This window comes from Pelophylax lessonae (assembly GCF_965119305.1).
Source record: "Pelophylax lessonae genome assembly, chromosome: 7".
NCBI classification, from domain to species: Eukaryota; Metazoa; Chordata; class Amphibia; order Anura; family Ranidae; genus Pelophylax; species Pelophylax lessonae.
In genome coordinates this window covers 61,331,857-61,356,817 of record NC_138774.1, presented here as the reverse complement: position 1 = coordinate 61,356,817, position 24,961 = coordinate 61,331,857, and the positions used below count along the sequence as shown (strand labels likewise).

The 24,961-nt window shown below is 44.2% G+C and overlaps 1 protein-coding gene across 1 annotated transcript in view; it reads left to right on the top strand.

Annotated features, from left to right (window-relative positions):
* The window catches only part of LOC309560038 (complement factor B-like), a 131,524-nt gene that overhangs the window by 72,898 nt on the left and 33,665 nt on the right, over positions 1–24,961 (top strand). The window contains exons 11-13 of the mRNA XM_082263541.1: positions 2,390–2,496; positions 15,455–15,569; positions 17,760–17,922. Coding sequence (XP_082119667.1) covers positions 2,390–2,496; positions 15,455–15,569; positions 17,760–17,922 — 385 coding nt within the window. The remainder of the gene's footprint in view (positions 1–2,389; positions 2,497–15,454; positions 15,570–17,759; positions 17,923–24,961) is intronic.

Here is a 24,961-nt window from a genome sequence, read left to right as displayed (position 1 = left end):
CTTTTGGGCTACGCTAGGCACTTTGAATAAGGTCACTGCCCTTCACATGGGGTACCTTTATTTGAACAGATGACCGAACTCTAGTAAACTCCTTCAATGTAAATATACACCACCAAGGTCATTGATGCATTTAGGAGGGACCTGCTCCACCTGTCCAGTTTATTACTGTTATGTCACTCCGAGTAACCACTGTCTCCATGCGTGCACTTTACTTAAATCTTCCTCTTCCGTACCTGTGTACAGGCAGGGGACCTCTGTGGTGCTGATATGCTCCCATAGCGGTGGGAGACAGACCACTCACAGAGGGAGTGCTGACAACTCCTACTGCAAGAGGGTATCCCACCTGTCACATGTACACGCTTACGACAGGCTGCTAGACCTGGTAACCACTGATATCTTCACATTGTATTAACCCTTGTACCATTATACTCATACTCCAATGTGCTTAGCTGACCGGAACTGCAGGCTATGTGTGCCAGTTACTTGCATTGCACCCCTTACAGCCAGGCAAAGGCCCCTTTCACATGGGGCAGATTGCAGCTATGATCCACTTATTCAGCAGGGGATCTCTCTGCTAATCTCTGATGAGCAGGCGGATGACAGGTCCATGTCTGGTCCACTCATGCAGAGCGGACACACTCTCCTCTATGGGCAGCCAGATGTACACTGACCGCCTGTCTGTTTACACCCGACTTCCATCCGATCCGTATACCCACCCAATTTATAAATATCTTAATGGGGATCCCAGCTTAGAAAAAAAGCTGTTCATTCGAAGGGATTGCATGAGGACTCGAGGGCATACAATGCGATTAGAGGAGAAGCGTTTTAACCTCAGGCAACGCGGGGGGTTCTTTACTGTTAGGGCAACAAGATTGTGGAATTCTCTACCACAAGAGGTGGTTTCTGCAGGTAGTATGGTGGCTTTCAAAAGACTCTTAGACTTACATCTCAAGGATCAGAACATTCAGGGGTATGTGAGATGATTACAGCCACACACCGACACAGGTTGAACTAGATGGACTATTGTCTTTATTCAACCTCACCTACTATGTAACTATGTAACTATGTAACTATGTAACCATCTGTCTGTTTTTGGTGAATCGGAATGGATGTAGGCGGGTTTAAACTGACACATGTCTGATTACACCTGCTGCTCCTTAAAGAAGAATGGAGATTCCGATCCGGTCCATCTGAAAAACTGACAGGTGGATCCGATCGGAACATCTATGTGAAAGAGGCCAAAGGCAAAGTTTCAAAAGCTTTACTTAATTAACTTGGCATGGCAGTCAAACAGAGGCAACAATCTTTCCCTAAACTAACTGTAATTCTACCCCCATAAGGACCACTGGATTTTTGGGTCTCCCCCCCCCCCCCCCACACACACACAGTCAGGCAACAGGAATTTTCACACTCTCTCAGGGGGCTAATAATTAAATTTTGTTATAATCACATATTGGGATATTGTCATTCATTTATAATGACAATATCCCATCAATATCAAATAAGCAAACATTACTTTCTTTCATAAAAAAAAAAAAAAAAAAAAATGTGTTCCAGTCCATGCGAACAATATCAGGGCACAAATACTGTATATACAATGTGTTCTTGAGAAAAACAGTTTGCCGTTAAATGTGCGCTCTCACTCCATAAATAGTGAATTGGTTTTATTGTGAAACACCATGTGATGTCCTCCAATATATACACTAGCAGATCACCTTCACCTATTGGCCTATGTGATAAATAGGTCAAAAGCACTTTTTCCTTTAAATGGGATCAATAACTGCATAATATTGATGGGATATTGTCATAGATTAAGAGAAAACATTGCTTTTTATGTTTTAATTTGGAACACATTCACTGTTTTTTTCTATAAAATTTTTTGCAAGGGGGTGCCACCGTTATTGCTAATATGCAATCATATGTTTAATGTTTACTAAGGTAGCGCTGCATTTTTTTCTTTTTTTTTTTTTTCTTTGAGGTGTGGGAACTCATGTCAATGCTGGCTACCACCCATTCACTTTCATTAGATTAAGGCTGGCTATACATTATACAATTGTCTTGTACAATTTTCCTTTAGATTTACCAAAACCATATAATATGAAGTCAAACCTAAACTCTTTCAATCTGTATGCAATCAGACAGGCCCTTGCTCTACATAGTTGAAGGTAAATCTTAAGTAAATGGAATAAGAAAATTGTATAGAGTATGACCAGTGGTTGCTCGATTTTTTTTTTCCACTTTTTTTTTAATGAAAAATCACTGCTAGAAAGGTAGATACTAGTATTATTGAGCGCAGTTTAGTGCTGATTTTGTTTTTTGGTTCTTTTTGTGCCGCTGTCAGGACACAGTGCTAATATGATGTTTCTTCATTTTTCCCCTTTACTTTCAGATGAAACAAGTGCATTTGAGATGTGTGGGCTTTCCAAGGATCACTCACAAAAAGATATAAAAGATAATAATGAAAAATTTCCATGGATTGCCAAACTTACAATCACCGTAAGTAGGGAACACAAATTTCTTGCCCAGACCAGCAATGATAACCATATAAAACATTTTTGCACAAATACAGTATTTCACAAAGGTTAGTACACCCCTCACATTTTTGTAAATAACTGAAGAAATTACACTTTGCTACAATGTAAAGTAGTGAGTGTACAGCTTGTATAAAAGTGTAAATTTGCTGTCCCCTCAAAATAACTCAACACACAGCCATTAATGTCTAAACCGCTGGCAACAAAAGTGAAAATGTCCAAATTGGGCCCAATTAGCCATTTTCCCTCCCCATAGTCATGTGACACATCAGTGTTACAAGGTCTCAGGTGTCAATGGGAAGCAAGTATGTTAAATTTGGTGTTATCGCTCTCACTCTTTTATACTGGTCACTGAAAATTCAATATAGCACCTTATGGCAAATTGTTGCTCTACATGAAGATAGCCTAGGCTATAAGAAGATTGCCAAGACCATGAAACTGAGCTGCAGCACGGTGGCCATGACCATACAGCGATTTAACAGGACAGGTTGCACTCAGAATAGTATATATATAAAATAAGTCGCGCTAAATGATACAGAACAAATCAATGTCCAAAGAACATAAAGTCCCAATGTGTAAACGTGAATGTATTGAAGAGTGATGTAAATCTTGATCAGCGCTCTAGCAATCCAGAGTCTCTTAGGTAATGTGCTTACCAGATAGGCAATCAATAATTGCAGAGATTCACATGCAGGGCTGACTTGATTGTGGAAAATCGTATGTTGGACTCAAAATTTGGTGTCATAAATCATAGAAAAAAAGAAAAAACTCCATAGCATAATACAGTAACAATAAGTGTTAAATGATAAACACCTTAAAAAATTACACCACATAAAGGTGTGAGTATCCGTCACCAGTTGTGAAACTGATTACCAGAAAATTATAGTATAAGGACATAAATGACAATCCCAGTGTTGGAGAATCAAAGAAGGCAGGAGAACCACCACCGATTTAATAGCCTCTTACCAGATTTAAGAATAAAAACGGCAGAAATAGGAAGGGTCCTAACACACCAGGAACGCCAACAATGAAACTCTGAGCCCCTTACTAGACCAAGGTAGTATATCGCTCAAGATAAGATCTGGCCAAATACGCTCCTCCAGCATACAGCACCAATAGCAGGCAGTCTCAGGTACCAGAATCAGGTTAGAGGATATTCCCAGCAGGTCAGACAGGCCGACTTGAAGAGTTCAGAGCTGCTTTTGCAGTCAAACAGTCCCAACTTTTGAAGAGGGTAGCTTCCCCTGGCAACAGGTTCCCAGTCAGCACACTGACATGCACCCTCTCAGCTGTACAAAAGTCCACCATTCACCATCCACAGTCTCCTCTATGCTCCATCACAATTTTTGCACTCAGAATAGGACTCGCCATGGTCGACCAAAGAAGTTGAGTGCACGTGCTCAGCATCATATCCAGAGGTTGTCTTTGGGAAATAGACGTATGAGTGCTGCCAGCATTGCTGCAGAGGTTGAAGGTGTGGGGGGTCAGCCTGTCAGTGATCAGACCATATGCCACACACTGCATCAAATTGGTTTGCATGTCATCCCAGAAGGAAGCCTCTTGTAAAGGTGTTGCACAAGAAAGCCCGCAGTTTGCTGAAGACAAGCAGACTAAGGACATGGATTACTGGGACCATGTTCTGTGGTCTGATGAGATCAAGATAAACGTATCTGGTTCACCTGGCGGGAACCATGTGAGGAGTACAAAGACAAGTGTGTCTTGCCTACAGTCAAGCATGGTGGCGGGAGTGTCTTGGTCTGGGGCTGCATGAATGCTGCCAGCACTGGGGAGCTACAGTTCATTGAGGGAACCATGAACGCCAACATGTACTGTGACATAATGAAGCAGAGCACAATCCCCTCCCTTCGTAAACTAGGTCGCAGGGCAGTATTCCAACATGATAACGAACCCAAACACACCTCCAAGACGACCACTGCCTTGCTAAAGACGTTGAGGGTAAAAGGTGATGGACTAGCTAAGCATGTCTCCAGACTTAAACCCTAATGAGCATCTGTGGGGCATCCTCAAACGGAAGGTAGAGGATCCACCAGCTCCATGGTGTCCATGGTGTCATCATGGAGGAGTGGAAAAGGACTCCAGTGGCAACCTGTGAAGCTCTGGTGAATTCCATGCCCAAGAGGGTTAAGACACTTTGGGCCCAATTTGGACATTTTCACTTGCCAGCGGTTCAGACATAAATGGCTGTGTGTTGAGTTATGTTGAGGGGACAGCAAATTTACAGTTATACAAGCTGTACACTCACTACTTTACATTGTAGCAAAGTGTCATTTCTTCAGTGTTGTCACATGAAAAGATGTAATAAAATATTTGGAAAAATGTGAGGGGTGTACTCACTTTTGTGAGATACTTTACATGTTTAAGGTCATTGAAGAATTGTACATGTCTAAACGTAAATACTTTAGGCACATTCTTTATGCTGTTATGATGTTAGGGAGAACCTGCTTTCCATGCAGAAAATAAGCATATGCCGGTGTGAATGAAATCAAAGGTTTCACGCACATGGGCAGAAAGCACGCAGATTTCAGAGGCATTTTCTTTTTTGCCTTAAAACACAAAAGGAGGGGTGGGGCCATGCCTAAAGTGACTCAGGTTCCTATCTAAAGCTGAACTCCATGTTTCATCTTTATTCAGGAGCCGACTGGCAGCTTTTGGCCCAGGGGGCAAGTATAACCCAGGGGTCCATGGTGCAGCAACTCGGCCCCACTCACGCTCTCCCTCTTCCCTGCCTCCTCTCGACCCCATCCCTGGCTCAAGTTCTGCTCCTGGTACTCTCTGCTCACCTGGCGGGTCTGGCTGAATAGAGCCTGCTGCACCAACTCCGGCTTCCTGAACTGACCGGCAGGGGGGGTGGCCGAGTGCTGCAGAGGGGAGATGAAGCGGCTCAGTTGGGGCTGGCCAGGGGAGAACCTGCAGTGGGGCAATGAGCTGGTCTCTGTTCTGACACGGAGTGTATCATCAGTGCTGGGAGGTGCGGCCTGTGCTCTGTACCTATCCTGCACTCAGTAGGACACTGGTGGGAACTTTTTACTCCTCCCCACCAGGAAGCATTTAGGCATGTCTGCAGGGCCAGTGCAAGGGTTTTGTCTACTCAGGCAAAGGTACATTTTGCTGCCCCCCCCCCCCACCATGATATGGCACACACCTAATTTGCGCTCCAGTGTGTGAGGGGGCAAGGCTATGCATTCCCTGCTTCCCCTTACTGGCTACAGGCAGTTGTCAGGTGAGGCAAACTAAAACCTCCACGCTGTGTGCGGTAGGAGAGAGGGCGGGTACACACGGGAAGATGTTTCTCTATCATTCATTGATAGACGCAGCTCCATATCTTCTTGACCATTGAGTTATGCTGCCCCCTACAGGAGTAGGACACTAGGCAGAAAAAAACTTTACTACGCCTATGGGGCAGTCCCTGCAGGCATACACTTACACACTCTGCTATATCAGTCTTAGCTGTTTTTTTTTTGGGAACCTTTTTGTAAGACTTTATTCTTTAGTTAATGTTCCTGTGAGAACTACAAGCAACAGCCGGCTGGGTTTCGAACTGGATATACTAGATCCCTAAGGTCTCCCAGCCTGGCCAGCGAGCGTGAGCAGGTTATAGTCCAGCACTAGACCTCACCACCACGGAGCCTCGATGGACGGGGACTGGCCCGTGAATGAAACACTTCCAGGACTTTTTGACAACATTGTCAATGAACAGTGGGGGTGCATCAAACAAATGTTAGTGGTGCCTAAGCGCTTTAAAAGGTGCTAACCCTTCACAGATGCGGTTTCCACTAGGTTGACCGTGCCACCAAAGTTGGATCATCCAGTTTCCAGACTAAACAAGTCTACTCTGGTCCCAGTGGAAGAGTCCCCGGTATTTACAGACCCCGTGGATTTGACGGATTGATTCTCTGTCCCACCATTTGCATGTGTTAGTGAGTTCAATACTAAAATTGGTCTTTGTGATCACTCTGGTGTCACAGACCATGACAGAATGGGCGAAGTTGCTGAAAGGTAACTTGAAAATGGAGCAGCTGTCACCGGGCCTGATAGAGCTAATGGACCAAATGGTCCAAGCCCTTCTGTATATATGTGATGCGTCGCTGGATGCGGCTCCACTGGTAGCCAGAGTGTCTGTGGTGGGGATTGCTATTAGATGCATGGTGTGGCTAAAAAGCTGGTCTGTGGACCAGGCTTCCAAAAAGGCTCTTTCTGACCTTCCCTTTACGGGGGACAGGTTGTTTGGATCCTCCCTGGATGAGTTGATCAAAGGCCTTACAGGTGGGAAGAGTACTCTTCTACCACAATCCACCAAGGGCAAGGCACTGCGTAATAGACGGGGGCCTTCATTTACTGCTCATAGGTGGCCCTTTCATACCTCCGGGTCACAGGAGAAAGGAGCTAAGCAATTCAGGTCTTCCGGGGTTCCAAGAAGACATGGTCGGATAAGTCGAGAATAGGCCAATCTGGATCTGCGGACAAATCCTTGTCTGCATAAAGGGACGCCCTCACCCATTTCTGGGGTGGGGGAATGTCTTTGCTTCTTTCCGGAACCATGGACTTCCTTAATTCAGGACAAATGGGTCCACAAACTGATCAGATTGCGTTACAAGATCAAATTCCAATCTCGACCGTCAGACAGGTTCTACCCGTCCAATCTACGCCTATCTTCAGATAAGTTAAGGGATCTATGAGAGGCGGTACAAGATCTGCTGTCACAAGGGGTGATTGTGCCGGTTCCTTCTCGGGAACGCTTTCAGAGGTTTTATTCAAACCTGTTCACTGTGCCCTGGAAAGAAGGCAAAGTACGTCCAATCCTTAAACTCAAGGCTCCGAACCGCTTTGTGCGGGTACAAAAGTTTTGAATGGAGTCCATTCGCACGGTAGTGGCGTCTTCACACCAAGGAGACTTTTTGGCCTCCATAAATAACAAGGACGCATATCTACACATCCCTATTTACACTGGACACCAGCATTTTCTTTGCTTCGCTGTGGGAGTAGAGCATTATCAATTTGTGGTGTTACCCTTTGGTCTCGCCTCTGCCCCCAGGGTCTTCACCAAAGTGTTAGCTCCAGTGTTGGCATTACTGCGACAATGGGGGATTACGGTACTGGGGTACCTGGACAATCTCCTCATAGGAGCAGACTCACATTCAGCCCTGTTGGGGCGACTTGACAATTACTGTACAGACTCTGCAAAAGTTTGGTTGGAACATCAATTTCCATCCTACTTTGCAGTCGCTGGCTTTAACGGCGTGGCTGTTGAAAGCCAGGTATTGAAGGATAGAGGTTTTTCTGATTCTGTGATTCCTACACTGTTGAAGACTAGGAAGTCTACTTCCAAAAAGATCTATCATCGAACATAGAAATCGTACATCTCATAGTGTGAATCGCTGAAGGTGCATCCTCGCCTTTTTTTGGTGGCTAGGATTTTGACCTTTCTTCAAAAAGGGATTGAACAGCGGTTGGCTTTGGGCACTATCAAAGGGCAAGTGTCGGCTTTGGCTGTATTTTTTAGCTACACATGCCTTGATTCGCACTTTTATACAAGGGGTTCGCCATATGGCTCCTCCGAGGCAATCCCAGCTACTTTCGTGAGATCTTAATTATATATTATTGTCTGTTCTTCAAAAACCTCCTTTTGAGAACATTATGGAGATTCCCCTGCTTACACTCTCTCAGAAGGTTGCCTCTTTGGTGGCTATTACTTTTGCCCGCAGAGTATCTGAATTGGCGGCGCTGTCACCTTATCTTATCTTGTGGTGGTCCACAGAGATAAAGTGGTATGACCTAATCAGTCGTTTCTTCCTAAGGTGGTTTCTGATTTTCATCTGAATGAAGACACAGACTCTCCCTTTGTCCTCACCGAAGGACCTCGAAAAGGCCTAGCTGCATCTGCTGCGACCATATCTAGATGGTTCAGGCAGACGGTGGTACAGGCTTATTCACTGAAGGGTCATGTTCCACCTTTCCCTGTGAAGGCGCATTCTACTAGAACGCTGAGTGCCTCTTGGGCTTTTCGCCATTAGGTGTCAGTGATGCAACTATGCAAGGTGGCTACTTGGTCGTCGGTGCACACGTACACGGTGCAGGCTGCTGTCTAAAAGAGAAAATATTCTCATTGAGGGTGTATGTTGTTTCTAGCTGAGCTCCAGTTGTTCCTGGTTGAGCTCCATGTTACCTGGTTGGCTAAATTTAGCTTTTGGGGAATTACATTCTTTCTTTGCGTTGTTTTTCCCACCCCTAATGCAAATACTGCTTTGGGATGTACCAATGGTCAAGAAGATATGGAGCTGCATCTGTCATCTGTCAATGAACGATAGAGAAAACTGGATTTTTGACTTACTGTAAAATCCTTGCATGCTATGAGGAAGGCTGAGGCCGAAACACGTTAGCATCTATAGACATTGTTTTTGCTGTTGTGCATCAATAAAGAATCTTTTAAGAAGAAGCACCGAGTTTCCGGCTTTTTGTTGTATTTATAATCAGGAGAGAGAGGGGGTGGGGCTGGGCTGTGACTTCATGTCTGAATGGACTCAGGGAGCTGCGATTCGGCTTGGATGCCCCTATAGCAAACTGCTTGCTATGGGGGCACGCAACAGGAGAGCCGAAGAAGGACCCAAGAAGAGGAGGATCGGGGACACTTTGTGGAAAACCACTGCTCAGAGCAGGTAAGTATAACATAATTGTTATTTTTAACCCCCAAAAAAACAAGACTTTACAATCACTTTAAGGGAATGGAAGACAGGTATTTGAAAAATTGGAATTTCCAGTAAGGGGCTGGGGGATTTGAATTTTAGCACTCCAAAAAAAAGGAATAAAACCAGAATAAATAAATCTCTAAAACATATATAAGCCCAAAGATTACCAATCTGCCAAAGCAGCAAACACAGTGTCAGTCAATTGATAAGGACACAGATAGCCCCAGTAGAGAACCACAGTAAGGGCCCTTTCACACTAGGAACTGCATGTGCTTTACATACAGTTCTATGCAGTGCGATTTTACCACATGCACTACTTTTTGAAATGCACGGCAACCGGATCATATTGTACTTTTGTACCATGAGATCCGCTGCCGGCAAACTAAACTGCATTTGCAATCTGCATTTGGGGTGCTGTTAACTTTGCATTGACACTCGCAGCAAATCACAAGGGCAGATCACAAGGGCAGTGCAACTAAAATGCTGTGTGGGAAGCCACAAGGGAACGTGACTTTCCTGCATCAAATTCTAATGTGAATGACCCTAAAACTAGGAAGGAGTTCTTCGCAGCTTGGGATTGTGGAGCAGGGAGCTGTCTCAGGGCCCGTTCACATTGGAAAGTGTTGCTGGAAACTCACTTTCCCTGAGTGTTTACCGCACTGCCCTTGCGATCTGCAGCAGGTGTCAATGTAAAGCTCAGGACACCCTAAACGCAGGTCGCAATTGCAGTGCGTTTGCCCACAATGGATCACATAGTACAGAAGTACTATGCAATCCAGTTGCAAGGCATTTCTAAAAGTAATGCATGCACTACTTTCGGCGTGGTGTGGTGTGATTTTAACCCATTTGAAATGAATGGACTGAAATCGCACTGCACCTAGATCCTATGAGAATCACACAGGAACGCATAGCACGTTCTTATGTGATTCATAGTGTAAATGGGCCCTTAAGTTGTGAAAAATAAATGTAGTGCTACCCCCACAGGAGCCGCTTAAGTTAAACAGGTCCCGCACTCTTCCTCTCCACCCCAAGAACAAGCTCCGTCCCACTGGCACACTTGGTAATTTGCAAGTGTATACCTTTAAATGACACACTTACACAAGACAAATTGATTCTTACTCCTTAGTTCAGCTTTAAAGGAAGAGACTTGAAAAGAGTATTATTCAACTAGGCCTTGGATAAACAGCCAGGCTCAGTTGATATAACACTAAGGAACAGTGAATAAGTATTTATAATAACAGGTAAGCATTAAATATACACAGTATCTTTGCAGTAAGTGAATGAATCTTTCAGGACAACAGATTGCTATAAGAAACGCTTTTACTAAAGGGAAACCCCCAGGCCGGCCTATAATACTTGTATCCTAATGAGAAATGAGGTAATCTATATACCAGTAACATGTCCCCTTTAAGAGCAACAATATAGTAATGTTCTACTTGCAAAGCCTTGCTAAGATCTTCACCGGCAGTTGAAGCTCCTTGAGTGAACAGTTCCCAATATGACTCTGTGTATAGCAAGTAATGCAAATAGTTGATTATAATCCTGAAAGATCTAGTGGCTGATTCAATGGCAAAGTCTCCGTGTTCAGTGTAACTAGAACTGTAATAATTGCAGTCTGAACTCTGAGCAGGTGCCCTCTCACCAAATCCTGATTTCCGTCAATGAGGATCTTGGATGAAAAGACGATGGCAATCCTCCACACTCTGTGGCCTCAGGAGGGTTGCGCTCTGCTGTCGCAGTGTGTCCCACTGACCTCACATGATCAGCGATGCTGCAAGGATGTTTGCAATGTTGCGATGAACATGCGTCCCGCCAGGACTGAGACATCAGGCAGATAGGAGGTGTACAGTAGGCCGCAGTCTGCTTTCTCTCTCTCTCTGTTCAGCAGAGAGATGTGCACACAAAGGATCCCGGGAAGTAAGAGGGCCCAGGCCTGTTCAGCAAATCCCTTTATAGCCTCTCCCAAGATGCTTCTCTGTAATTCAAAGCTTTCTGGGAAATACAGTTCTTAGACAGTCCAACAGTGCAGTAATATCCATGTAATCCATGTAGGAGACTACAGTTCCCTTTCTTCCAGTCTCAGAAGTATGATGCATGAAGCCTGAGACCAACACTAGATGTATTCAGAGACAGTCTGAAGAAGCAGAAAGTAAGTCTGCATTATCAAAGAATGGCAGTCCGCTACATAAACAAAGAACCCAGTGCAAAAAGAGCCTCTAATTGTAGCATAAAACAAATATTTTTTCCACAAATGAAGAAGCGATCAGCCATTAACAAGTTCCTTCCCAGCCTATAGACGGCCGGGTGAGCCTTTCATCCCTCCGGGTGGACGTCATATGACATCCTCCCCTTCTTGACGGGCAGCATGGCAAACGGTGGTGACCCATCTCCCTCGCACACAGCGCATCTCTGATTAGGGTAGAGAGCCAATGATGTTGGCTCTTAACCATGTGATAAGCAGTGTTCAGTCATAGCTGATTACATGTAAACAAATGCCGATTATCAGCATTTCCTTTTCTTAGTGTTGTCACTGTCTAAAGAAAGGAAAGCTGATAAACGGCTTTCTTGTGACAGGGGACATTTACACTGATAATCAGGTCACTGATCATAAGTGTCCTGATGATCAGTGCAGTCTTATCATTGCCCATCAGTGTAGCATATCAGTGTCACCTTATTAGTGCAGCCTCATCAGTACCCATTAGTGCAGCTTATCAGTGCCCATTAGTGCCACTTCACCAGTGCCACCCCATCAGCACAGCCTCATCAGTGCAGCCTCATCAGTGTCCATCAGTGCAGCCTCATTAGTGACGCTCTATCAATGCAGCCTCATCAGTGTTCATCAGTGCAGCCTCATTAGTGCCATCCCATCAGTGCAGCCTCATCAGTGCCCATCAGTGCAGTCTATCAGTGCCCATCAATGAAGAAAAAGAAAACCTACTTGCAAAATTGTATATGCAGAAATTAAGATGAGGGAAGATGAAAACACTGCCCGGGGGGATCAGATGGAGGAATCAGGAGGGGAGTCAGCCAGATCACACACCATTTGGAGCTGAAACGCAGGCTGCTGTCAAACAAAGTCCCGCCTCATGGACCGGCTCCTATGATAGATGTCACACTAGTTCAATTCAAAGTTCAAAGTGTGCTGTCTATCATAGGAGCTAGTCCAATAGGGGGACTTTGTATGACAGCAGCTGGCGTTTCAGTTCCAAGCAGTGTTACAGTGGGAGATCCTCACTCTGCGCAAACCGGCCAGCTCTCCTCCCGATACATCCCTGTGATCCTCATGCAGTGTTTTGTTTTCATTTTCTGGCAGAAGCAGTGCAGCCTTTTTACGGGCCATCAGAGCGGCTCAGGTAGCAATTACCTCCCTGCCCCCCGGCTCAGTCCGCACCTGCCTTTATTGTATAGTTATATTGCTCCAGCTTTTTCAATGTAAGTATGTATATCTCATACCTGAGGAACTGCTGGGGAAGCAGACAATTAATGCAGTAGTTGGTGCTACTACTGTAATCACCACTATGTTCTGTATCCTGTGCTGTGTGGCTGCCCCACTGCACACTGACTTTATGATATAGAGAAACATCATGTCACAAATGTAGCTAAACATTGGAATTAATGTCATTTGGGAGATGTCTCCAGTCTCGTAATCCAGGGATTGGAAAAGGCGGTGTCACCTATCAGAGGGGGAGAGAAGTTCAGGATACTATGTAATAGAGAGGTATTTTGGATTTTTAGCCTCAATACTAGGAAGCCACCAGGAATGAATTTTGAATGGGATGTCTCTCATTTTTATGAGTAACGTTGTATGGTTCTGTTGTTCCATGCGTTGCTACCGTGTAAGGACATTTTCTTTCCATGGAGGTGTTTTACTCTTTAGTTTAAAAGGGTCTCTGTCATCATTGATTTGGTTAGTGTTCACCTTTGAAAGATGGGTAATGTATGGGTTTATATAGTGGATACGTTATATGTTCTATAGCATTTAATAATTGATTACATATATGGTATATACATATATACATTTCCTATTATTCTTTAATGATGTCACATATGGAGTTTTGATTAGAGGCATTTTGTATAGCATGTATCATGGCCGATTTATGGTATTTTTGCTGTTTGGATATGTAGCAAGGTTTCCAGGCCTGTGGCCTGATGTGGGTCTGCCATTGTTACCGGTTACCTCTCCAGCCCATGTGAGCTGCGACCCTGGGTGTGAGAACTGAGACATTGACAACTCTGGCATCTTTGTTTTGTGGTTTTATTGTAGATAAGGGGATGGGAGAAGGGAATGAGTGGGATACTCCTTAGGCTCAACTAAATACACTTGGGACTTTATCCGGGAAATGTCTGTTAACGCTGCCTTGACGCCAGGCGACGCCAGCCAATGCTCACTGACTCTCAGAACACACTGTAACTTTATAGAAGTGCTGAATCCTTGACTTTAAGTCCAGAAGATCCAGGACTGAGGATTATAGAACTGCTGACACTGCGGAACTGCAAAGTCACTGACTACTCCCCCCCCCCCCCCCAGCCTTGCACTGGCTTGAGGTAGTTAGTTGTAAGTTCCTGTATGGCTGCAACTCTCAACTGACACTATGTACATTTCAGGGCCCAAACTGCAGGTGCCCCCTTTGACCTTGAACTCTTCGGGGTTCTCTGACTCTGTACCCCCTCAGTAACTTCAGGGTCCTCAACCTAGGTACCCCCTTTCCTCAGCTAGCTGGCACTGGATCCTAGAACCTCTTCCGGAGTGGTCCCCTCTGACTCTAGGCAGACCCCCAGGGGCAATCCTCAGTACTCATGACCTGTGTAGGCTTTCCTGGGACTGGACCCCTCTCGCTCTCCGCAGGCTCTTGGTGGTGCATTTGTACGATGTATGGAGCCTGCTGCAGCAATAATGACATTTCTAAAGGAGAAAAATGTAATTTAAACTTGCTCCTGGCTGTAATGTATTGTCGGTTCCCGGCAAAACAGATAAAATAAAAATGAAAAAAAAAAAATGGCGTAGGGTCTCCCCCCCCCCCCCCCCCCCAGTCCACACCAGGCCCTTCGGGTCTGGTTTGGATTTTACCAAAAGTTTTCCAACATTTTTTAAAAAAAGCGGCATGGGCTCCACCCCAAAATCCATACCAGACCCTTATCTAAGCATGCAGCCTGGCTGGCCAGGATAGGAGGAGGATGAGCGAGCCCCTGCCTCCTGAACCATACTAGGCCACTTGCCCTCAACATGAGGAGGGTGCTTTGGAGTGCCCTCCCAAAGCACCTTGTCCCATGTTGATGGGGACAAGGGCCTCTTCCAGACAACCCTGGCCTGTGGTTGTGGGGGGTCTGCGGGTGGGGGCCTTATTGGAATCCGGAAGCCCCCTTTAACAACTGTTAAAGGGGGCTCCCAGATCCCGCCCCCCATGTAAATGTATATTGGGTACATCGTATCCCTACCCATTCAACAAAAAAGTGTATAAAAAAAACATAAAAGCCAGTATTTGACAAGTCCTCTATTACAAAATAAAAATAAAAAAATAGTGTCCCTGATGTAAATCCATCTTCAATCACGTCACCAGCCGCACCCAAAAAATCAAAAAAATAAATAAAAATCAGACACTCCCGCCTCTTCAGACGCCTCCCGACTAATGAGCCGCTTGAGCCATGACAGCTCTTTTATAGGAAGAGGGCACGGACACCCGGTTACATCACCCAGTGACACTGCCCCTTCTGACGTCATGCCAATCATGGCTCTGACAGGACACTGTGCTGTGATTGGCCAAAGCATACAGGTCATGTGCATGCTTTGGCCAATCATCAGTAATTTATTCACTGCACCAGCGAGTGCATTATGGGGCACTCATTGGCGGGCAAACTTCCTGCCAAGCACCCCATTTGTTCCTGTGTTCAGCGAACACACGAACAGCTGATGTTCAACTCGAACATCCAGCCCATCCCTACTGGGGAATGTTTGTTTTATTGTTCTCAATGTTTTAAACTAAAAAGCCCTGCAAGTTTAATGCTACTTTGAATTGCATTGGATAAAGCTTGTGTGGCCATCTTCCCACGCCAAAAACAGTTGTGCCAGTTTGTTTGTTACTGAAAATTCATATGTGGAGCAATGGAGAAGCATAGTTGGACAAACTCTTATAGTTAAAAAAAAAAAAAGTAACCACGAGACAGAGAGCATCACGCAGGTATTATAGGAGGTCGCTCACTCTGACCATTTTATCATTCCAGAGGCCGGGAGGAGTGCAGAACTGTAAAGGATCCATTGTTACCAAAAACTTCATCCTGACTGCTGCTCACTGCTTCTACCTAGATGATGAAGCACACTTTGTCACTGTGGAACTAGGTAAGTGATGCTGTAGAAGCTGCCATGGTGGTAACTTTATGTACAGAATCAATAAAGGAATAAACTTCAGTTAAAGTGTTACTAAACTCACAGCAGTAAAATCAGTCTGTATATGCAGTAAAGTATGCTTGTTATACTCACTGTGGAACCTAAGAGATTATTTGTACCCATTGTGTAAAAAGGCTGTCTGATCCTGTCCTTTCTGAACCTCCCCTTCTTCCACAGTCCCCAATCCATTTCCTGACAGTACAGAGCCTTGGGTGCACTCTGCACATGCTCAGTTTAGCACATAGGTGTGCGCAGCCTGTTAAATTAGCCTGTGCACCCCTAAGCTCAAACACACGTGTTTGTGTGTGTCTACATATATATGACCCCAACACATTTATCTCCCTGCCGGCACATTGAAAGGGAAATGCGTAAAGACTTCTCTTATGGCAGAGCCAGTAAGATAGAGATTTTTCCTATCTTCCTGCCAGCACAAAAAGTGATAAAGTTAATGTACATGGGGTGATTAGGGTGTGCCCAAGCACACCTGGCACACCCTGTGCACACACCTATAGTTTAGCATGTATTGCTAAAGAGTATTTTTTTTTTTTTTGGGAGGATGCACATGATCAGCACAGGGCCAATCAGCACTCTCCATACAGGGGGTCATGCAGCCTCATAGGACAGTCAGAGGAGAATGAAAACACCTTCTACAAGCATTAACCAGACACTAATAGAAGTCACAAGACTGCTATATACAGTATTAAGAAAAGGTATAAGAAAAGGTATTTAGCAGTTTACATTTACTAAAATAATTGCATTTCCATGTTCTGTGCGCTGTGGGAGACGAGATATAGTGAATGCAGGGCCCTGGGTTTAGTAACACTTTTACAAAATTTTTGGAAGCTCATTTTAAAAGAAAGGAATAATCTTCAATAACATGTGGCGCCTATAAAAGTAAATGAAGATTAGTCACATATTTACAGTCTGAATGTACAATCTTCTATAAATTGGCCAAAAAATACACCGTATGGCCAAAGGTTTGTGAAGACCTGACCATCACACATATTCTATTCCAGAATGTGTTAGTGGGGATTTGTGTTTATTTATCTAAAATAGCATTTGTCAGGTGAGGTATTGATTTTAAAGGAGAGGATCTGTCTCACTATTGGCATTGCAATGCATCCCAATAGTGTTCAGTAGGTTTGAGGTCAGGGCTCTGTGCAGACCACTCAAGGTTCTCTACACCAAACTCATCAAACCACGTCTTTATGGACCTAGATTTTTGCACAGGGACACAGTCATGCTGCAACAGAAAAGGGCTTTCTTCAGTTCAGAAGAAGTAATAAATGCCTGGTCATCAGTCGTCAGTAGAGGTAATAAATGCCCCTTCATCAGTATTCAGTGCAAATAATAAATGCCCTCGCATGAATAGTCAGTGGAAGTAATAAATGCCCCAGTGTCAGTTATCAGTAGAATTAATACATGTTCTTATGTCAGTGGTCAGTAGGAGTAATAAATGCCCCAGCACCAGTGGGAGAAATAAGTGCTTCAGGTTCAGTAGTCAGTGTGTGGAGTGGTGCACCCTCATTGGTGGTCAGTGGAAGGAAGCCTCATCATTGGTGGACAGTGGTCAGAATATAATGGCCCATCACTGGTGGTCAGTGGGAGGAATGTTGCCTCATCATTGGAGGTTGGCCAGAGGAATGAGGCCCTTTCATTGGTGGTCAGTGAGAGAATGTAGTCCCATCATTTGTGGTCAGCTGAGGAATGTAGCCCAATCGTTAGTGGTCAGTGAGAGGAAGGTAGCCCTATCATTGGTGGTTAGTGGTCATACTTTTCTGCTTAGAGTTCTGAAAGAAACCATTTATTTCTGCACTTTTAAATGTTATTGTGTTTATGATGTACTTGACTTTAAACAAACAAGTCAGAACTGTAATGAAGGGAACTGCCATTGATGACTTTTTCAAGTTACAAGCTCCAAGGCTTCAATACTCAGTAAAACACAAGCAAAGGGAGCAACTATCTGTGTATCAGGTGTTTCACCTTTACTGGCTGCATGGATGTTCAATAAGCAGTGAATGTAGGTAAAATATGTTGGAACCTGTACATTCACAAACAAGTCAGCAGTGGTAGCTCCTACATTTCCATCCCGAAAGGTGTTAATTCCGCTGAAAGAAGTCATATTCTTTTTGTATATCTCAGGTCCATCCGAGAGAGCAAAAGTTACACGGAAAGTCAAAAACATCTACCGCCATCCAAAATATGACCCCAACAGCAAGAAAGATAAGAATATTCCAAAATCCTTTGAATATGATTTGGCTCTTGTCGAATTGAGCCAAAAGATTGAGTTTTCTTCAACAGTCAGGTATTATTTTCTATTTGTAGAGTTTGATATTTGCATGAAAGTAAACCCTAACAATGAACTTCTCTTCTTTGTTACCTTTTGGTCCTTCTGAAATATACCATTGAAAGTGTTGTATTTTCTAGAAATCCTGTGAGCTGTGCACAAGGAGGGGCAATAAATATGTGAAGGGGCTTTGAAGATGTGGAGGGGTTATGGAGATGAGGAGTAAGAGTATCTAAGGAGCGTTATGAAGATGCGGAGGATGAAGGAGATCAGGAAGGGTTATAAAAACAAGGATGGGTTATGGAGAGGTCTGTGTTCTTTGTGATCCATTAAAATGAAATAGGCAGGGCTGACACCATAGGCTTGATAAACTATGGATGTACATCATTAAAAAAGCTCAGATTGCGACATATTGAATTATGCAATTACTGTATGTCACAGCAGCCATATTTTTTTAAGGAGCCCTGCACCACCTACTGCTTGGCACACTAATATGGTTATTCAATGTAAAAAAAATATATACAGTCTTTTCAATTATATGGCACAAAAATTGCAAGTACATCAGGCCCACTGTGTTTTCAGCTCAAATTAGAAGGGAGGAGCATAATAGATTTCTGGCACTTCATCAGTTCATTTTCCTTAATTCCAATGTGTTTAAGGGCCTAAAACATGGGAAACATGACTTAATTACAGATATATACTAAATATTTTTTTTAAATCTGCCTTTGTGTGCACTTTAACCCTTTTCGCTGATGATTTTGTTTTGCTTTTTTTTTTCTTGCACGCCAGGAAAAATGTACATTTTAGACTTGAAGATTACTTAGAACTCCTAAACATTATTTAAGTAGAGAGCCTGGAGCATTAAATAGAGGTAGTTCTGAATGTTTCGTGTCAAACAGTAGTAGCGCAGTATTTGATCAAACCCATAATTTCAGTAAAAAAAATACACTAAATTTAATTTTAGTGCATACAACCACAATATTTTACCCAATTTTTGATAAGATATGAAAGGTGAGGTTCCAGCAAGTAAATAGGTAGCAAATATGTCAAGCCTAAATTTTGCACACGCCTGTGAAACTCCTGTGCCAAAAAAACGCCTATAAGCAACTCTTTAACTACTTTAAGACCGGAAGATTTTCCTGCTTAATGACCAGGCCCTATTTTGCAATTCGGCACTGCGATATTTTAACGGACAATTGCGCGGTTGTGCAACGCTTTACCCAAATAAAATTGACGTCCTTTTTTTCCCACAAATAGAGCTTCTTTGGTGGTATTTGATCACCTGTGCGATTTTTATTTTTTGTGCTATAAACAAAAAAAGAGAGACAATTTTGAAAAAAAATTTTTTCACATTCTGCTATATAACATTCCCCCCCAAAAAAGTAAAAATCAAGATTTTTTAACATTTTAGGCCAATTTGTTTTCTGCTACATATTTTTGGTGAAAAAAATTGCAATAAGCGTATTTTGATTGGTTTGCGCAAAAGTTATTGCATCTACTAACTACGGGAAAGATGTATGTCATTTTTATTGTTTTTTTTTACTAGTAATGGCAGCGATCTGCAATTTTTTTGCGGGACTTCGACATTGCGGCGGACAGATCGGACCCCTAACTGACATTTTTGACACTTTTGGGGATACCAGTGATATTACTACAGTAATCAGTGCTAAAAATATGCACTATTACTGTAGTAATGCCATTGGCAGAGAAGGGGTTAATACTGTTGATGATCAAGGGGTTAAATGTAAGCCTAGGGGAGTTATTCTAACTGTTGGGGGGTTGGACTTGTGAAATGATCACAGAGACATGCGATACTATATAGCAGGATCACATGACCTCTGTGATCATTGCAGGGAGAAGGACGGACGGCTGTGTTTACATCAGCAGGGGAGAGATCAAGGGTGTCAGGTGGCAATCGGAGCCGTCTGACACATGCACTGGCTCCCCAGCTGACGAACGGGGGCGGGAGCATGCCGCCGGCAGTGCACGCTCGCCCCCTAGCCTCCAGAGAGCGAGCGAAGTAGAGCTACGTCGCTTTGCCCAGGAGCGGCTGCCTGCCACAGTAAATCTGCGGCGGCCGGTCGTCAAGTGGTTAAAACCTTTACAAGTCATCATTGTAGAGAGTGACAAAATTGTTATCTTTGTACTGTACAGGACACTGGGAATGTGTCTTGGATGGCAGGTACATTTCCCCAATATTTGAGTTGTGGTCCCTTTAATGGAGACAGTTGCAGAGCTCAAGTGGTACTCAGGGGTTCTCACCAATGCAGGGTGAGGTTTGGGTATGGCTGGAGAGGACTGACTTAACCACTTAAGCCCCGGAGGATTTGGCTGCTAAAAGACCAGGGGGTATTTTGCGATTCGGCACTGCGTGACTTTAACGGACAATTGCGCAGTCGTGCGACGCTGTACCTAAACGAATTTGACATCCTTTTTTTCCCACAAACAGAGCTTTCTTTTGGTGGTATTCGATCACCTGTGCGATTTTTTGATCATGTGCTATAAACAAAAAAAGAGCGTAAATTTTGCAAAAATAACAATATTTTTCACATTTTTTTAAATTTGAAATTCCCCCCAAAAAAATGTCAAAATCAAAATATTTTAACATTTTCGGCCAACATGTTTTATGCTACATATGTTTGGTAAAAAAAATCGCAAAAGGCATATTTTGATTGGTTTGCGCAAAAGTTATAGCGTTTACTAACAAAGGGAAAGATTTTTGTCATTTTTGTTTTTTTTTTTAACGCGTAATGGTGGCGATCTGTGATTTTTTTTTTTTTGCGGTACTGCGATATTGAGGCGGACAGATCGGACCCTTGACTGACATTTTTGACACTTTTGGGGTTACCAGTGACATTTCTACAGTAATCAGTGCTATATATATATGCACTGTTACTGTAAAATTACACTGGCAGTGAAGGGGTTAACTTTATTTGAGAGGGAGGGGCTGTGTGTGTCCCTAGGGGCGTGATTCTAACTGTGATTGGCTGTGGCTTGAGCTGTAGGAACAATGATCAACGGTCCTACATAGTAGAACCGTATGATCATTGTTTCTACACAGGGGAGGATGACAGGCGGCTTGTTTACACTAGCCGCCTGCCTTTCTCCCTCTACCCCGACGATCGCTGAGTGACCGGCGGACATCGGGTCCGCCGGTCACACGTGCGGGGGGGGGGGTCCGTGACCGCGCGGGAGCGCGCCACCTGCGGCGCGCGCTCGCTCCCCAGAGCCTCACAGGATAGTGACGTACCGATATGTCACTCTGCCTGCAAGGGGCTGACTGCCGCAGTATATGTACTTGCGGCGGACAGCAAGTGGTTAAAGCACTCTCTGGATTGTAAGCTTATATCAGGGACCCGGAATTTTGAAAGGTTCAAAGAGACTTGGGGGGGTGGGGCCTTCAAACCCTGACTACCAGTACTTTGGTCCCGAAGGGTGAAGGAGGCTTGAAAGGCAACAGAGGGAAATCCGCACCTGTGTCAAGGAAGTGAGAGGAAGAGAGACTTTGGCTGGCCATACATGATACAATTTTCTTATAATTTTCTGTCCAATTTTCTTGAAATTTAAGCTGGATACACACTATCCAACTTTTGTGGTTAGATTTCCTTCAGATTTACCTTTTCTATGTAGTGCAAGGGGCTGCCAGATTGCATACAAATTGAAAGTGTTTAGGTTTCACCTCATATTATATGGTTTTGGTAAGTCTAAAGAAAAAAGTCTTCAGAAAATCTTATAGTGTGTATGGCCCATTACCTTCAAGTATGTAGTACGAAGGCCTGCCTAATTAGATACAAGTGAATGTGTTGTTTAGCTTTGACCTCACATTATGTGGTTTATGGTAGATCTAACAGAAAATTGTATAACAAAAGTTGAACTTGTATAGCCAGCCTTATGGCCCATACACACTATAAGATTTTCTGAAGACTTTTGTCTGCAGACTTACCAAAACCATATAATATGAGGTCAAACCTAAACACTTTCAATTTGTATGCAATCTGGCAGGCCCTTGCACTACATAGAAAAGGTAAATCTGAAGGAAATCTAACCACAAAAGTTGGATAGTGTGTATCCAGCTTTAAAAGCTGTGTAGCAAGTGTAAGCTCTCAGACAAGCTGAGACATGGACTGCTACCCCCCTGTGTGGCTTGCCTGGAACCCTTACTTTGGAGGAGCCTGACCCCTGTATGGGACCAAAGACTAGCAGTGAGCCTGCTGCTTTATTACCAATACCAGGATTTGGACTGTTTTTTTTTTCTACTTTGGCTGAAATAAGCTGTCTTTTGTTTGACTGCAATGGAAATAAATGAACTGTTTTGCTTTTACCAAACTGGCTGGCAGTCATTCCAGAGCTACCCCAGGGTACAGTATGTACATGCACCTGACGCATGCCTAGGGGCAAGGGGGAGGGATTAAAAATTTTATTTTCTATTTTTTTTCTTTTATTAATTTAGGGTACCTTGTATTTTTTTTTTATTTTGTCACCTAACCATGTTTCCCTCATATAGCGTGCTGACAAGCCCCCTATGCTATAGCACGATGGACATAATAGGTCCCTTTTAAGGAGACTTTAGGGGGTTAATCGCTTCCAGGTTCATCGTGCAGACTCGATCAGTAAATCTATAGCAGATACAAGTCAGTGTAGCACCCTCCAAGGTAGGTGCTAGGTAAAGTGTAGTAGGTCTTGTCTGCTTATCAGCAGGGCCATGATTTTCAGCTAGGCTGGCATTTGTTCCCAGGTGTGCCTGTTGAGTTGGGGAGTCTCCCCACTGTGTCCCAATGAGGGCTCTCATTGGGTAGTGGAGGAAATCTAACTAATAGCACACCAGGGCTTGTATCCATCCTGGAAGGGCAGATTCTGCCGCAGAGCATTCTGGAAGGGGGTATAAGTCTGTGGGGAGCATATGACAGGTTGTCTTTGGCGGGAAGCAGAGTCCCAGGAGGGAGGGTACGGCTGTCTCTCCCCCTGACAGGAAGGATCAGGTATCCCAGGAGGCTTGCCTGAGGGGGTACAGGGGTGAGCTGAGCTGCAGAGAGGATCCGGTGTGCCGAGGACCAGCGGAGCTGAGAGGGGACGAGTTTCAGGAAAGCATTCCCAGTCGTGAGTACTGCAAACTGCCCCTGGGGGCCGGCCTAGTGAGAGGGGACCACTCCAGAGAAGGTCAGAGGGATCCAGGAGCTAGCTAGCCAGTGCAGGAACAAAGTAAAGGGGGTGCCAGTGTTGACCCTGATGAATAAAAGGGGGTGCCAGTGGTTGGGCCCTGAAGTGCAGAGTGTACAGTGTTAAGAGTTGCAGCAGCATTACAAGAGGCTACCTCAGTCAGGAAGGACTGGAGGGAGCAGTGTCAAAGACTTTTGAGCTAACCAGAGCGTCAGAAGTTAGTCTTCAGTACAGCCAAGGACTTTTGAGATAACCAGAGTGTCAGAAGTCAGTTTTCAATACAGTTCAGCAAGTCAGTGATTTCAAGCGTTGGTCGGCATCCAGCCGGCGTCAACTCAGCGCTGAAGACATTTTTTCTCAAGTGTCCCAATTTGTACCTAGTTGAGCCAGAGGAGTATCCCACTCATTCCCTTCTACCATCCCCATATAAAATAAACAAACCAAACCAAAGATGCTGGACTGTCTATTGTCTCAGAGTCAGATCTCACCCTTGGGCAATCAGCTTAAATGTGCTGTTGGTGTTACCAGTGACCATGGCAGACCCACATCAGGCCCAATGCCTGGAAATATTGCTACAGTTTATAGAACTATGCTGCCACAGGTATAGGACCTATGTTTGTGACAATGAAAGGGTTTTTCTTTGTTTTTACTACACTTAAATTTGAACTCCAGGCACAAAATCTTTTATTAAAATATATTCCTCAATAAACACAAAGGATATAAATCCACGTTGTGTCCACCAAATACTTTTACAAACCCAGATATTATCTTTTAAATGATGTATTAGTGACATCATCACTGTGCTGAACATAGCCTGTGCAGCAAGCAGAGCAGGGGGAGGGACCCACAGCCCCACCCACTACAGGCTGCCCGCAGAAAACTGCAGGAGGGCAGAGACAAGACCAGTCACCCTGCACAAGGGGAGAGAACAGCAGTGAGCGGTCTTTATTACAGGAAGCTTCTGCACAGAGGTATAATTTCTGGATTACTGCACAGATCTGGGAAAGATATACAAAGCACAGCTACAAGGAAGAATACACAAGCCACTCGTATATGGACAATAATTATTAATCTTACAATTCAGCTGTATTTAGACCAGAAATATCTAGGTGGTGTTCCAGGAATGCATGTAGCTTGTTAAGTGCTATTTTTCTATACACTATGCCCATCGGCCTTTGTTTTAGAAACACATTATATTCCCTCTCTAGCTGGTATCTTTACAGCTGTAAATAAGAGTGATTGAACTGAGCTGCTAAGAATTTCCTCTAGTGTCTGTAACACTACTACCGTGGGAGCTGCTGGTTACGGGTTCCCCTGGGTTACCTATAGCAACAACTTGACGATATAGCATATTCTAAGTGCTTGGCTCAGTCAGAAAACAGTCCAGGGGTTTTGTTTTTTTGTTGATTTATTTGAGAACTGGGATAGGAGAAGGGATGAGTGGGATACTCCAACTGAATAACTATGCATAATTTGCTGGGACGTCTGGTTAACACTGGATGCGGCAAGGCTGCTGCTTCACCTTGCCACTTTAGAGAACTGAACTGTATGTTGAATCGCTCTTCAGGGTCCTACTTGGCACCCCCTTTGTCCCTACTCTTCAGGGTTCTATGTAGCACCCCTTTACTCTGACGCTCTGTGTGAGCTGACCCCTTGATTCTCTGACTTCACTACAGTGGTTCCCCTTCCTGGGCAGACCCTTTGGCAAGTCCCCTGGTACTCATGGACACTGTTTTTCCCAGAAGACTCTGCCAGCAGCTCCACTGTCAGCTCTACTGGATCATCTGCAGCTCAGCTCCACACCTGGTTCACTAAGCCGACTGCCTATGACCACTTTCCTCATACAGCAGGAGGAGAGACAGCCGTCAGCCTGCTTCTGGGACTCTGCTTCCCGCCAAAG